General features: G+C 36.0%; 1 protein-coding gene across 8 annotated transcripts in view; it reads left to right on the top strand.

Annotated features, from left to right (window-relative positions):
* Positions 1–16,715, top strand: part of ADGRB3 (adhesion G protein-coupled receptor B3) — a 690,055-nt gene that overhangs the window by 225,952 nt on the left and 447,388 nt on the right. For 6 of the 8 annotated variants that reach the window (XM_075268344.1, XM_075268340.1, XM_075268339.1 and 3 more), the window contains one exon: positions 9,792–9,953. The exons of the other annotated variants lie outside the window; for them this stretch is intronic. In XM_075268344.1, the coding sequence (XP_075124445.1) occupies positions 9,792–9,953 (162 nt within the window). The remainder of the gene's footprint in view (positions 1–9,791; positions 9,954–16,715) is intronic. 8 annotated transcript variants of the gene reach the window in all.

The following is a 16,715-nucleotide window of genomic DNA, read 5'->3' as shown; positions in this document are numbered from 1 at the left end:
AAAAATAACAGCCAAAATAATAAAAAATTATTACAAAATTAATGGAATTTCAGCTTCATTTTTCTGATCAGGTTATAAAATAAAAAGAGGTGATCAAATTGATTTCTATTGACAATGCCAACACCATCAACTCCCTGGCAACCTCACTTGACATGATGAGAATACAGCATGTGTATTCAGATCATGATAGACTATTCCTAAGTACTCAGGCCACTGCCATGATTTTTAGTGCTAACTTTAGCGCTTTCTCTCTATAGTGAAAACATGTAAAATCAGTAATCTTATAATCACTCTTCCAAGAACCTCACAGGCATAAATTGGTATGGTATGTTTGGGGAAAATAAAAGTCAACCATCTCCTGCTGTGCTGGACAAAGTTCTTATAAAAAATAAAGTCTACTGTTCCTACTATGTACTAGAGATCATAAGTGATATGTCATATTTTTGTAATCTTTTCTGACATTCATTCTTAAAGTTCTATAATCACTAATACACCAGATCATCCGCATATACCATTTGCTTGTGGTACTGCTGTCTTGCCAACAGGCTTTACAATGTAATGTATAATAGCTTTCTCTTCTAATATTACTTCTGCAAGACTTTATTTGTTCTGCAGCAAAACCCAGTCAAAAGTGTAAAAATTCAGTAATTGTTTTTTATATAACTTGTCACTTACAGTATATCACTTGTGCACAGTGTATTTCAGTATTATATAGAAAAAAGTGTTGTGAGACTGAAAATTCTGTATTTGAAGAGTCTTTAAAAATTCGACAATAAAATAAACCAAACAATACAAATATTAAAAAGCGAAAGTTTTATAATATAATGTAATAGTACATACTATTTTACTTTTGTAGTAAATTAATATAGATTTCAAATGTTTAGACATATGTTTGTTACTGTGCCATTAAATTGAATAGGAAAAACTTTTGAAGATCGGGCCCAATGTGGTGTAAACGTCCTGATTTGCCCACAATGGAAAGGCGACGGAAAAAAATCACGGCATTTTACAGTCACAGCAAAGTGGATGGAATTCCAGAAAATCCCATGCCCACTTTGTGGTAAAAATCACACTGTGGAAATGCTACGATTTCCAAAACTGGCGTGGTTTTGGAAATTGCAGCATATCAATTATACCTACAGAAACACCAGTGGTTTCCCCATAGGTATAATTGAAACAGAAGGTCTGCAGAGGAAACCTGTCTGTCGGTCTGTCTAAAGTGCTGCAGTAAGAACTGCGATGTGTTGCCACTGCAGTTTTTCTTGCAGTGTTCTTTTTGCTGCGGAACACCTTTTGGGGCCTTAGCCTTAGTCTTTGGAGATTTTACTTTAAAGGGTGCATCCAACTTTGAATGCTAGGTTCAGGCCATGTTTTCCTATCCTTGTTTTTCAATCATGTTAACAAAACAGACATCAAACAGGATGGTGCAACAGGATGCCTATCCTGTAGCATCCTGTTGCCATAGACTTACACTGCAAAAAAAACAGATCCATTGTGGTCCTTTGATTTGACAGAGGAGATCAATGAGACAGTCTTTGTCTGTACTAGTGAACAATGGGTTCTACAAAAAAGAACTTGACAAATGGACATTTCTAACAATGATTGAAGTTCCATTGAACTTTTAATTTGTTCATGGATTTGCTAAATGTCAAATGCATATTTGAAAAGAATAACAAAATGTTATATGAACAGACCCTTACTTTGTGCCTACATTAGACCAAATTACTTATTTTGCACTGTGAAAGGATTGGTTTTTAAAAAAAAATTTGGTGCAATTTTAATGTTAAGGTCAAGAGAAGATGCAAAAAGAAGAAAAAATATAAGTTTTTGTGGAAGTTTTGTCACAGATAGAACAGTATTAACATTTACCAGCAGTTATATTTATAGGTATCCGTACTTGTCTTTCACTAAAGAAAAACTGCTCAGACGTAGTATTTCGCAACACATTATAGGCAAGTTTTACTGCTTTGTGGCATTTTTTAGGGGGGATAAAATGTTGCCACTAGTGGACAAGCTAATACAGTGTTAGCCTGCTTGCAACTTCTCTGCATGCCTGCCATCCATGGTCCATCTACACATATCTCTGTACATCATTTCAGAAAGTTACATTGATCCAACACTAGCAGCCTGGCTAGTTGCTAGGATCTTAAAAGATTATGGGTAAAAGTCCCAATACATTTGTCTTGCTCACTTTTCCTGAAAAAATATGACAATTTTTCTAACATGGCAGCTTAGATATGGTAATATCTGTGTAGTACACCTCTATATTTTGTTACTAAGGGGTTTTTTTATTATTGTACTGGCAAAAATACTGAAAAATCTCCTGTATAGCTCAGTCTCAGTATTTTCCATATCTTCTAGCATTATGACAATAACCATTTTCTGCAGAGCTCCCCTTACATCACACTGTATACTGACGTACAACTACTTTTGCAATTAAAAAATAATGATCTTCTTTTCGGCTGGGGACAAATTTGGAAGCGTTTGCCATAAATTTTATGGAAAGAGCAGTAGAAATAATATGTGACACACATATCAAATGCTATAAAAGAAGCCTTTAGACTTCCAGCTTCTGAACCCAGAAGCAATTGTGTCCAATGCCACCCATAGAGCTGGCTGCTAAATGAATGTTACTTAAAAGGCTACAGAACTTTTATGGGACATAATTTGTTTTTAAATCAAGGCATAGCACGTTGTAGACGTTTTACTAGAATTTTGGTCAAACTTCAAAAATCCAAGACTAATGTCTATATAGAATGCCTTAAAATGCTTGTTTTGAAGAATTAGCCAGAGACTCCAGGGACCATTTATTATGAGGGAATTTCTTACCCACTTTTCTGACTTGACATACTTTCTATAAGTGATTTTTTTTTGTGACAAGTTTATCAAAACGTCTTATGGTCTTGTGCTAGTTCATCATTTTATCACAATTGAGATGGTGCAAGAGTTCACTAAGGATTTTTGGTGCATTTTTTTTAAACCAAATTAGAAGTTGAATGTTCCTGTGCAAAATTGGTGCATGGCATTAAAACCTTTGGTGCAAGGTATAAAAAAAAGTTGCAAAAGTCACTCAAGCACTCACAAAAAAAACTTTATTCCATAGTCTGATGCGATTACAGAAAAGTATACCATATAGAAGTGAGGTTAGTGTGTTTTCCAGTGGCTTTTTTATGAGCTACAAGTCGAGTGATTTGGAGTTATTCAATGACTCATAAAACACTCTCAGATTTCACACAGCATTTTATATGTGGACTGAAAATTAAACTTTCTATTCATGCCTATAATTCTCAGAATGATTAATAGGAAAGCTGTTCATATAAAAACACATTTTATTTCTCTTCATACTCCTCATTTCAAAACTAATGATTGAAATTTACATTTTCCCACAAAAAAAAATTTAAGTTTTGGTGGTCAAGTGCTACAAGAATATTTGTACAAGGTCTCCCCCTCCACATAAAGTTCCAGTGATGCACTTTTTAGAGATTATTCAAGGATATGTGTAATAGGAATTTTAATAAAAATAACTTATACTGTACCTTTAACACAAAAACACAAATACATCATAAACAAACATGGTGTGTACATTTTCTACTGTCTTCAAGAAACGTTTGTCCACATCTTTTTCTACACAAAAAAAAATGTTGTAAAATATGTTTTCGGAAATCTAAAATGCTATGTGTCATGAAATACAACAACAGTAGAAAAATGTATTTATTTTAAATTATACAGAGGTAGTAAAACATAAATACAGTACTAAATAAATGTTATCTTGATTGCATCAACCCAGAAAACAAAGTTATCATGTTTTTTTTAATACATGGTGAATATCATAAACACAATTCTACCAAAATGTCAGAAATCCCCTTCTTTTCTATATAAAAGTACTAGCAACATTTTAGAGTAATCTACCAGTAGTTGACTAATTGCGACCAATACCAAGTATAGTTCCTCCAGACTGCCAAAAAACCAGAACATTGAATTCACTGTTTTTATGGATTTGACTTTATTTTACATTACGAGAGCATATATGAATAATAATCATCTCTTTAGGGTACAAGTAAAGTATTATTTCAATAGATAGCACATATGAACAGATATGAACAGATTGTTTTAATGGTTTACTGAATATTTTATTCTCCTCGTTTAAATCTAATTATGGGCTGAGTAAATATAAGTTAAAGGAGCATCCCTGTAATAAAACAAATATACTATATCCACTATTATTCATTAAGGGGACAACTTGCTATTACCAAAAGCCATGTTAAGATGTTCTGTCCGTATACATAAGACAAAAATATGCAAATAACCTGCTCTAGCACTGTCTTTTGGAAAGTAACTTCCAATAATCAATGCCTGGGTTTCCAGAAACTTAATGGTGTGATCTGGGATTAAAGTCAAGAAAAAATTGAAAAAAGAAGAGAGACCCATCAGCAAACTGCTGTTTTGAAGTTATTGCCCCTCATCAGTAAGAAGCAGGGTACTGTCTGGATAGATGAGAGGTCATAGACAGAAGGTAGTATACTTCTAGTAGTATAGTGTCTCTAAAAATTGTCTTTGCAGGTCATTTTGTGATTTCATTACTTATAAACTAAATCAATTCCTAGAGTATGCTATATTAAAGAATCAATACTTTTAGGCAGCTAAGCCAAGGGACCCATATTTATACTGGCCAAAATCAGTGGCCTCTAAATATGAAGATTCTAAAAGTATTGTAGTTGAAATATAATCTTAGATTATAGGGTGGTAATATTGAATAATCTAACCTAAGATACATCAAATTTGATATAATTTTAAAAGAAAGTTGTGCTCATTTTTGATAACTGTACCTGGAGGCTTTCTCTTACCGTATTTAATTTTATTTTATTTAGTGTTGTTTTTGTTGTATCTACATTGCCACAAAAATGTAATACCAAATAATATACTGTTTATGCTCCAGTTAATAAATATATTTTGTTATATTTGGTTAATCATATAATGAGCTAAGTCCACTGAATAGTTAATACCCAGTTCTGATTTGGAATCAGATATGTAAAATATATAAATAATTTCAGATCCACGGATTGACTAACAAAGCTGAAGCACCCTTGCCCAATTGTAGCTTGTAAGACAAGAAGTTATGCACCTCTTGCTACCGTATATGCATTAAATTCAAGACCAGTGAATACTGAATGTCATATTTTTATTAAGTGCACACTTTCATCACACAAAATCAATGGCACACCTATTTTATTGCAAAAGGAGCCATGAGATTTCAAAAAGGTTGAATTGATTTACATGTTTAATGACTAGCGTTAAACATTTACTATGCTCTTTGTAACTTTTAAGTTCTTAGTTTGCCAACACTATATTTTAAAACCACATTTCACAAGCATGTTTAAAGTAGATTAAAAACCTGAAAGTTCAGATTTCAAATTAAGATTAACCTTTGCTCATCTACTTAAAGTGGTAATTAATATAATTATATACTAATGTAGCAAAGTTTGATCTCAAATTAACAGTAGATGTTCCACTTGCTTAAAACATACACATCCATAATAAATATGTTTGGGAGTAAAAACAGTCACAACATTATCTAAACTAATATAGGCATATTTTATTTAGCTTTCCTTTTAACAAACTCAATGCTGAATCAATTTGTGATTTTGCTGTGGATGAACCATGGTGTTTACACCACGTGGGGCCTTGACCTAAAGGTATCATTATTAAAGGAGCCTAGTACTTTGTCATAAAGCCTCATGAATACAATCATACCTTTGCAATTGCAGATTGATGCTTGTTTGCACTTTTCATAATATATTAATTGGTCTCGAATGCGATGGGGTGTTATAGAGTCTTGATGGGATTTGTTTTCATTACTGCGTCTTTCATTGAAACCCTACCCAATACTTTGATGGACAGCCTTTTGTTTGTTTCACCTGCATAATACAGTTCCAGATAACTCAGGCAGATAAGTCAGATAGCTTGTGCTGTATATGTAGCAGGCAGAAGTTCATCTCAATCAGTGTCACAGAAGGAAATGTCAATCAAAGGTCCATAGAGAGCACTGGGAAGAGTTTTAGTGGAAAAAGCAACACTGAAAAAGAAGTCCATCCAGGTTCTGTAATGCACTTGGGGTTAATTTGCATATTTTGAAAAGCGCTATTTACATATCAAATAAGCATCAATATGCAGTTGTAAAGGCAAGATTGTATTCAAGAGATGGTGCCGTGAAAGATACTTGGGCTGGTTTAATAAAGAATTTTCAAAGGACAGATTCACTTTAAGGGTAAGGCCCCGTGTAGCAGGCCACAGCAAAAGAGCTGTGTAAAAATCCACAGTGGCAACACATCATTGTTTTTCCTGAAAGTTTGCGGACATTTTGTCGCCATTATACCTATAAGAAAACCACCAATGTTTCCGTAGGTATAATTAACATGCTGCAATTTCCAAAACAGCAAAACTGCTGCGCATATTTTCCTGTAGTGGGTGGAAGGGATTCGACAGAATCCTATTCACTATGAGGTGACTGTAAAATGCTGCAATTTTTTCCACAGTGTTCAGCCACGGCCAAACCATGGCTTAAAACAGTTTTCGCAATAATATAACAATTTAATATTGTAATTAAAAGTTACAAATTTGTAAAAACAAATCTTTGATAAGTTTGCAGCATTTTACAGATTTTCTCTTAGTGGTGAAAGTGGTTACTTGTCTTGATCGGTTGTTAATGGATATGTCCATGAACACAAACATTTTCTATTGTTTGGGACTTGCAGAAACCCAAACATGATTTCCTTATTGTGGTTTGGTTACCTTCTCATGCATATAGTGCCATGCCTGATAACCAGGTACAATATTCCCAGACCATAGAAAGTTTCTAGGTTCTTGGTCATATGAATTAGCAACCAATCAAGACAAGTAACTGTCACCACTAAGAGTAAGTCTTTAAAACTTTGCAAAATTATTAACCCCTTCCCGATATCTGCAAGATGGCAGGTGTTCAGTAGTTGAGACCCTGCATTAAGGCCCCTGGTGCCTCGGTCAAAGATTACCAAGGCACTATTTTTCGCCTAGCACCTAGGGATCGCTGGCACCTGGAGCGATCTCTGGGGCCAGCGTCCCTTTACCATGACAGCTGGGAGCCTATTGAAGGCACCCAAGCTTGTCTGGCATTATCTTCTACTGCATGCTGCTTAATGCAGCCTGCAATGGAAGTGCTTATATTTCATAATGCATTGGCATTGTAATTCATTGCATTAGCGCTTAGTTTTATATATATATATATATATATATATATATATATATATATATATATATGTTTTGTTTTTGTTTGTTTTTTTTAAAAAAGGTCTGTTAATGCTATTAATGGGTTAATAAATGCACCTATATATCTTTAGCAATGTTTTGAGTGGGAGCTCCTGGCATCTTCTGTATATATCTAAATGGTTCAGCTTCCTGCTATGTAACTTACATCCTAGCTACATCTCACCTAACCTGCCCTTCCTCTCTCCCTCCCATACACCCCCTCCCTGTCTCTCTAATTATCCACTCACAACTACTAGCGCTTCCCTACCTACTCAGCTCAACCCCCTGGCCTTTTATATATGTATCCCTCTTCCTTCCAATCTTCCTCCTGTGGGATGCCCATCCTTCTTTTCTGACTGCTATAGACCCAGCACTGCACTCTAGCCAACGATCATCTACTGGTAAGTATAATGGAAAGGGGGAGTAGTAGTGACGTCCCGTTTCCGGAAACAGGGAAACGGATTGTCACTGAATGACCAGGAAATGTCCCTGGGGCAGTCACATGACCGCTCCAGAGATATTGGTAGCTATACATTTTTGATTATTTGTGTTATTTATAAAGTTTAGGATGTTTAAATTAGTATAGGCATTTATGCCGAACAACTCTTTTAAATACTGTGAAATACATACACATTAGGTATCCTTGTGTCCAAAAATGTCCGGTTTACAAACCCATAAAAATATTTCTCTCCTATGGTAACAGAGTAATAAGAAAAAAAACAAAAACAAAAATGCTGAACCATAGTTTCTTTGCTGTTTCGTCTGTGATGAAAATTTAAATGGCTGCAGAGAGAATGCTGTAAAAATGAAGCCCATGAGAAAGTTGCACAAATGCATTTTTTCTCAAATTCTGCCACATTCAATTTTTTTTCCAGCTTTCTAGTACAATGTACAGAATAATAAATGGTACTGCTATAAAGAACCTGAAAACATTAAGCCTTCATAAGGCTCTGTGAATGGAAAATTAAATTATGGGATTTGGAAGGCAGGGAGTCAAAAAAAAAAAAAAAAAGCATAGATGTTTAACTATTAATCGTCTACTAATTTAAGTAGAGTTAAGTTTGTGGAAACTTCTATGTCTATAACACCTATTTGTTGTCTTAACTGAGGCCAACATTTTATTTCAGAAAGGTATGTCCCCCTTTCCATAAAAACACGTCCTTTCTCATGAAGCTGAAACCCTTTTTTCAAGTTAGAAAAATTTGGTCTAGAACTAGAGGTACCAAAATTTGACAAACCTGCTCCATTGTGTTTACTAAGTTCTTCTTTTTGTTTTTTTATTCTCCTGAGAAATACCTTAAAATACCTTAAATGCCTTAAAATGTAACTCATAATGAGTCATATATTCAGTATATATTTAGATATTTATTATCTATTTTAGTGGTGTGTAGCAAAGTTAGAATTACTTATCTGCTTAAACTTTCTTTTGTAAGAAAGCAATTTATTGAAGTCAGAAATGGCATGAAGCTGATAATAATACATAAACAACATTCCCTCAAGCTCCACGCACATGACTATAAGATTACAAAAAATGCTTTTCTTACAAAATAGGATAATTGATTCTAACTATATGACTCCAACTGCATATGGGGTCATCATATGGCTAAGTGCTAAATCCTATATTATAAAAAGTGTACAATTTAAAAAAGCTAAACATTTTTACCTTATTACTGAATCCACATGTGTTCCTTTTTTTATGAAACAAACAACAAGTTTGGGTATATTGTAGATATACTTGGGTGGCTATTAGGGAGAAGACACCAATGCAAGAAAGACGGCTGACAGCTATTTCTTCTGATCTCCTAATGCACATGCATGCTTGGTTTGGTAAAGCATACGTAGATTCTGAATTAGGAGGAGAAATAAAACACTGTCAGATTCATCTGGCAGCATCCTTTTGTCCTATGAACAGAAAAATTAGGTATATGCTAAATTCAGACCCTTCCTAACAACTATCATCAGGGGAGAATCAGGAAGCCCCCATGCACGTTAGATTGTTCACTGGTCCTGCTAAAATTGGAGGGCTTAGCATCATCCGTTTAATGTGTAGGATCAGGTTTAATGCTCCGTGCTCCAAGATTCATGCCACTGGGGAAAAAAAAACTAGGGTGTTTACCTCTGAAGTCAGGCCACTGTTATGCACCAGTTTTTATTTTTTGAATAGTATCACAACATGTGATAAATTGGTTTATTTGAAGTTTAAAGCTTTATAAAAATATCTTAATCATCTGGTATGGTTAATTTTTTGTTATAAAATATATTACATATATCAGATAATTGTCAAAGCAGTTTCTTTGAAAACCAGTGGAAAACTAAACATGTCATATCAGTGCTTTAACTCTTTCAGTGTTAAATAAAAAAAATACAACATGTACCCTTCAATCTTGAGTCATTGAATGCATGTAACATACATTTATCCATCTTGCAGTATATTCATATTAAACAAATGAATGCACTAAGATGATAATACTTGAGGCTATATTCATTTTTATTTGTTGTCTTATATACAGGTGAATCTGGTGTTGAAGAGTGGTCCCAATGGAGTACATGTTCAGTTACTTGTGGTCAAGGGTCGCAGGTGCGAACCAGAACTTGTGTACCACCTTACGGGACACACTGCAGCAGCCCCTTAAGAGAAACAAGGGTTTGCAATAACACTGCCCTCTGTCCAGGTAGTGTTAGTAGCAGATCAATACAAATTTGGATGTTGTCAATATGTATAATGAAAGCAATATTCGGGTTTTCTTTCTACTTGCTATTTGCTCATCATGTGTTATCTATATTCTGACCTACTTATGATATTATGCATAACATTATTTTTTTTTTTTGCAGAATTTAGCATATAAAACAGGGCAAAATTCAGAGTGTAACACAACTGCAAGTTATTTTGTCAGCTTAGACAAATCAATTTCAACCATGGGCTATATTTAGCTGCTCCAAATGTAGCAAAGTTTAACTTTAACACAACTCGATGTCAAGAAACTTAACTTTTTTTACTGACTTTTGTTGCAGTAAGTAACAAGTTATCATGCCTTAAAGTGTAGTCAGTGTCAAGCTAAACTTTGCCACATCTGTAGAAAAGAGACAAACTGTATTATGTTAATCTGATAATTCAAGAATCAGGTCAACCATATGTATTACAATTTTTCATTTATACAGGTATTTTTGGCATGATAAGTTTACCAATATCATGGACTAATTAAGTTGATTTTTCTACGTTTAGGATATTTGGCCCAGGGGACAAATATCAGACTGGATAAATCAGAATTTGTAATTTCTAACCTGTAATTTATATGCAAATATTTGCATGCAATATCAAACTATCAAGACAAAGCTAATGTCTGCTATAGTACTTACCTTTTTATATCTACAATACTTCTGTTGAAACAATAAACTCTGAAAAGTTATATATTTTTTTATTTAAATTACTCAGGGGTGACTGGGTTGGGCCTAAAACAACAAAAAAAAGTCATACTCTTCTATTCCCAGCACTCAGTTGTACAATCCTAGTCCATTTTTTCCTCCTATGCTGGGACTTACTGCCACAAAAGTAGAGAAACATAATAAGCCATTCTATGTCCTCAACAGTCACTGGGGAAGAACGGAGTGATGTCACCCATCCCACATTAGCAATTGGCCTCAGCATTACTATAGGTCTCTCCACTTCTGGACCAGCATGGGAGGAAGTCAAGATGGGAATTGTACAACGATATAGGATAGGGGAGTGTGACTTCTGCTTCTTATACCCTCATCTCCTAGGTTTCTGATGATTCATAGATAGTCCCTTTAAATGTTAGACTTTAATATTAACATGACTGATGTTCTATGACTGTAAAAAGTACTTTAGGGTATATATTGTATTTCTTGATAACAGAAGCTTAGAAAATACCTTCAAGTGTATGGAATGTTGTATTCTTGCAAGTTAATCTTATGTAGGCTTCAGATATAGTATTTTGAGCATTGAATTTTCTTTCACCTACTCAATATGATTTCTACAGCTAGGTCTAGAACAAAATAACATCTTATATATAATATACCGGTATATGTTTACTAAACTTTGTAAATTCAGATGTAAGTTATTTTAATTTCCCCTACTTTATCTGTAGTTGGTATGGTTTTATTCATTTCAAATTAATTTTTATGAATCCTCCACTTACTTGGGTGATGGCATAAAATTGAATAGGCCATCAATTGCAGATCAATAGGGGCTGAAACCCAAGAATCCCAATGAATCAACAGTTTGCAGTTGTAGTGCTACTTTCTGCTTACTGAGCTATGTGACGTTATGTTCATTGGTCAAATAGTCTCATCAGAGCTCAGTCCCTTTCAGGTTATTGGGCTAAGCTGTGCAGCTGTATAGCACTGTGCTTGATATGTACAGTGTTGGCCAAAAGTATTGGCACCTCTGCAATTCTGTCAGATAATACTCATTTTCTTCCAGAAAATGATTGTAATCACAAATTCCTTGGTATTATTATCTTCATTTAATTTGTCTTCAATGGAAAACCACAAAAAGAATTGTCAAAAAGCCAAATTGGATATAATTCCACAGCAAACATAAAAAAGGGAGTGGACAAAAGTATTGGCACTGTTTGAAAAATCATGTGATGCTTCTCTAATTTGTATAATTAACAGCACTTGTTACTTACCTGAGGCACCTAACAGGTTGTGGCAATAACTAAATCACACTTGCAGCCAGTTGAAATGGATTAAAGTTGACTCAACCTCTGTCCTGTGTCCTTGAGTGTACCACATTAAGCATGGAGAAAAGAAAGAAGACCAAAGAACTGTCTGAGGACTTGAGAAGCAAAATTGTGAGGAAGCATGAGCAATCTCGAGGCTACAAGTCCATCTCCAAAGACCTGAATGTTCCTGTGTCTACTGTGCGCACTGTCATCAAGAAGTTTAAAGCCCATGGCACTGTGGCTAACCTCCCTAGATGTGGACGGAAAAGAAAAATTGACAAGAGATTTCAACACAAGATTGTGCGGATAGTGGATAAAGAACCTCGACTAACATCCAAACAAGTTCAAGCTGCCCTGCAGTCTGGTACAACAGTTTCAACTCGTACTATCCATTGGCATCTGAATGAAAAGGGACTGTATGGTAGGATACCCAGGAAGACCCCACTTCTTACCAGAGACATAATAAAGCCAGGCTGGAGTTTGCCAAAACTTACCTGAGAAAGCCAAAAACGTTTTGGTCGGATGAGACAAAAGTAGAGCTTTTTGGGAAAAGGCAATATAGAGTTTACAGGAGAAAAAAAAAAAAAAAGAGGCCTTCAAAGAAAAGAACACGGCCATTACAGTCAAACATGGTGGAGGTTCCCTAATGTTTTGGGGTTGCTTTGCTGCCGCTGGCATTGGACTGCTTGACCGTGTGCATGGCATTGTGAAGTCTGAAGACTACCAACAAATTCTGCAGCATAATGTAGGGCCCAGTGTGAGAAAGCTGGGTCTCCCTCAGAGGTCATGGGTCTTCCAGCAGGACAATGACCCAAAACACACTTCAAAAAGCACTAGAAAATGGTTTGAGAGAAAGCACTGGAGACTTCTAAAGTGGCCAGCAATGAGTCCAGACCTGAATCCCATAGAACACCTGTGCAGAGATGTCTTGATGGCAGTTTGGAGAAGGCACCCTTCACATCTCAGGGACCTGGAGCAGTTTACCAAAGAAGAATGGTCTAAAATTCCAGCAGAGCATTGTAAGAAACTCATTGATGGTTACCGGAAGTGGTTGTTTGCAGTTATTTTGTCTAAAGGTTGTGCTACCAAGTATTAGGCTGAGGGTGCCAATACTTTTGTGCAACCCATTTTTGGAGTTTTGTGTAAAATGATTAATGATTTAATTTTTTTTTTCATTCTCTTTTGTGTTTTTTCATTACAAGCGAAATAAATGAAGATATTAACACCAAAGAGTTTGTGCTTGCAATCATTTTCTGGAAGAAAATGAGTATTATCTGACAGAATTGCAGGGGTGCCAATACTTTTGGCCAATACTGTACTGATGTAATTCTACTCCTAAGCTGTCTAGCCAGTTTAGACCAAGCAAAAATTAAAGAATTAATTAAAAATACCTTGAGTTAAATGGTCTTTAACCCTTTCAGGATCAAGGGTCGTTGATAACATATGGTTTTATATTCAGCTTGGCTTATTTTATGGAACCCTAGTCCATGTGTAAATTAACCAGTAGTTTAGTATAGTAAAGGACTGTAAACTGCTTTTGTTATCACTAGCTAGTCTCCCCGCTGGCATGGGAGATCTCAGCAAAGAAAGTGAAAGTAGGGGCTGGCAGGGGAGCCACTTATCTAATGCTGTTTTACTTCACTGTGATCACCATAAAGAGTTCAATTTTGGTGATCAAAGTAATGATCATTGACTTAAAGGCTTTATTTTTTAAACAGCAACTCTGGGACAATAACCTAAGCATGGAGAAGACCACTTTTAGCACTCCTACAGGAGCATTTGTAAATCACAGCTGTTTGAGGTTAATTAATGTGAATAATGTATCAGCTCCAGTGATGTAAATAGCCAAATTGTTGATGTTAATGTTATGATGTTAATCTTGATGTTCATGTATCAGTTAGAGCGACATAAATAGTCAAATTGTTGACACCTATGGGTTAATATTTTTACTAACAATTTTGGACTTAATTTCTGAAATTAAACTTAAATTTTTTATATGAAAAAAAAATCTGTATGGCTAGACAGTAATAATGCTGTTTCAGGTCTGAGAGGTTCATAAAAATCATGTTTCCGCATAGCAAAAGTGACTTTTGCCACCCCTCCTAAAAAAAAAGTTAAAATTCCAGCCCTATCCTTTTCTCATCGCCCAAGATCCCAACCTCATTCAATTTTAGGTCTTCAGAATGTCATGATTTTGTATTTTTGCAGTTTCAAAAAGTCATAACTTTTATTTTCCTCTTAAAAATTGATGTATCTGATGGTACATATCATTTCTTCATTTTTATTAATTTTCTTGAAAGTAGGCAGTAAGTGACCCAATCAGTAAACAACTACAGTACAAATGCTACTGTGAAGTACCCATATTAAGCCAACAGAGCAGACCAATCACCAAAGACTTAGGAGGCAAAGGAGCCCAAGTAAAAAAAAAAATTCTGTAGGAAAGAGAGAGGGTAACGTAGGAAAACAACACAACTGGAAAAAATTCTGTATTTATAAGGAGGGCAGATCTCTGTGGCAAGTGTAGAGGATATAGGAATGGAAAGTAGTAGAAGCAAGAAGGAAGTGGGGGAAGTGGGAAAGACATAGTATAGCCACTGTTTATGATGATTAAGAACTTAAAAAGCTTTAGATCTGTAGGATGAGGTGGCAGAAAGAAAACAAAGAACAGGAAAGACAATAGGTGGCATTGCCCTCTCTGAAAGGTGGACAAGGGAAACAGTGGATTTGGTGGGAGTTAGTCGGTAGTAGGGGTTCTATTGGAAAATATGGGGTACATAAAAAAAAATAATTCTATGGAAACTACTGCCTGTTTGAGACAAAGACAGGCAGCAGCTTCTAGAGCTTCATGTCCGCTTATCAGTGACCCAGCATTACTACTGTCTTTTTCATTGGCACTGAGTAGCAGCCACTCTGCCTTATATGATGCTGTTATCTACTGGACACCATCATAATTATTAAACATTTGGCACAAACTTTCCAACAGTTTTGGGTTTGTCCTGAACCCAAAACTTTGGGGGTTTATCACCCTTAAATTGGAAGTAAAATTATAATGCTCTGGGGTCTCTCCAGATGCCAAAGTATAATAGGTGAACACCCAGGGTATAATATGTACAAGGACACTGGGAGGGTTAGGGAAGCTGAGTATAATTGTTTATTGTGTTTCCATACCTCCCCTGTGCCTCCCCTATTCTAGAGATAGACTAGAGCATAATAATTTCACTTCTGGTTTGTGAGGAACTTATTTGACCAGAAACCAATCTGTTGTCTGAACCACCCAAACCTGAAACGAAATTAGTTACCAAAGGTTTGCCTATTTCTAATAATTATTAGAGATGAGCGAGTAGTACTCGATCGAGTAGGTGTTCGATCGAATACTACGGTATTCGAAATACTCGTACTCGATCGAATACTACTAGCTGTTCGAAGTTAAGATTCGATGCAGAACCAGCCTCGATTGGCAGAATGCTATACATTGCCAATCAACGCTAGTTCTTTTCTTACCTTTAGAAGTTGTCTCCCTGCGCAGTGTCCCCACGTCCTCTTCCGGCTCTGCATTCACTCTGCTTAGGCATCAGGCCTGGGCAGAGCCGACTGCGCATGTCCGCGCAGGTGTGGGTATGCGCAGTCGGCTCTGCCTAGGCCCGATGCCTAGCAGAGTGAATTCAAGGCCGGAAGAGGACGCGGGGATGTTGCGCAGGGAGAAGAATCCAGGCCGACCCTCACTCATGGACTTGGTAATTTGATCGAATGTTGCGTACCCCTGAAACGAGCATTTCCCCCATAGACTATAATGGGGTTCGAAACCTGTTCGAACAGTCGAACAGTGTGCGGCTTTTCGAATCGGATTTTGAACCTCAAACATTTTAGTGTTCACTCATCTCTAATAATTATCTCTCCTCTGAAATAGAGGATAGATATTGCAGACCTTTGAGTCAAGTAGTGTGCTCCAAAACCGGATGCCTCCTTGTAGCTAGAGAGGTGGATGGCATTTATAGCAATAGCTCTATTCTTCTGTATACTACAGTTCTGCTGGTGATTGATGCTTGGAAGGTGGAGCATAACTCACAGACCCCATAATAGCTGCATGGTCTGCTTCCATTGTAGAACCCGACTGATTGTGGTGGTCACAATTTTCCTAAATATACTTAAAAAAATTTAAAAAAAGTCATGACATATTATATGTGCCATCACTCAGCCTATTGTCTATAAACAGACATACCATGTGTGCTGTATATGCGGCTGCACAAAGAAAAAAATAACACTGCCTCCTACTATTGACTTAATTGCATGTACCACCACATTAACTTTTATGTAACTAACACAAGCAGCCAATATTCAAGAGTGTAATCTGTGCTGCACAAACAGTATTGAGTGTAGAAATAGGATCCCAACCCGCACAGTATAATACAAAAAGTAGAGTATTTCACACTCAAGTTGTAGATATATAATTATGCATTTTATTCATAACACATGATTGTGCTAATGTAGAGCTCAACTACACTTAATAATATTGTGGCACACACCTTTATCTCTTCTGGCTACATGATCAAGAGTCTGAGGAAGGTCACTGCATTGACGAAACGTCACTCTGAGATCACTCTATATTAGGACAATCACGTTGTTACGGTTCTGTCTATATATATGAAAATAATAGTTTTAAATGTTGACAGAACCGCTAGACTGCAAGACACTGCAGTGAGGTCCACAAGCCCCAGGAGGGCAGCCGTGTGTCTGAAATGCTAACCACCA

Source organism: Leptodactylus fuscus, chromosome 3 (assembly GCF_031893055.1).
Source record: "Leptodactylus fuscus isolate aLepFus1 chromosome 3, aLepFus1.hap2, whole genome shotgun sequence".
Classification (NCBI taxonomy): Eukaryota; Metazoa; Chordata; class Amphibia; order Anura; family Leptodactylidae; genus Leptodactylus; species Leptodactylus fuscus.
This window is presented reverse-complemented; position numbering and strand designations above follow the sequence as displayed.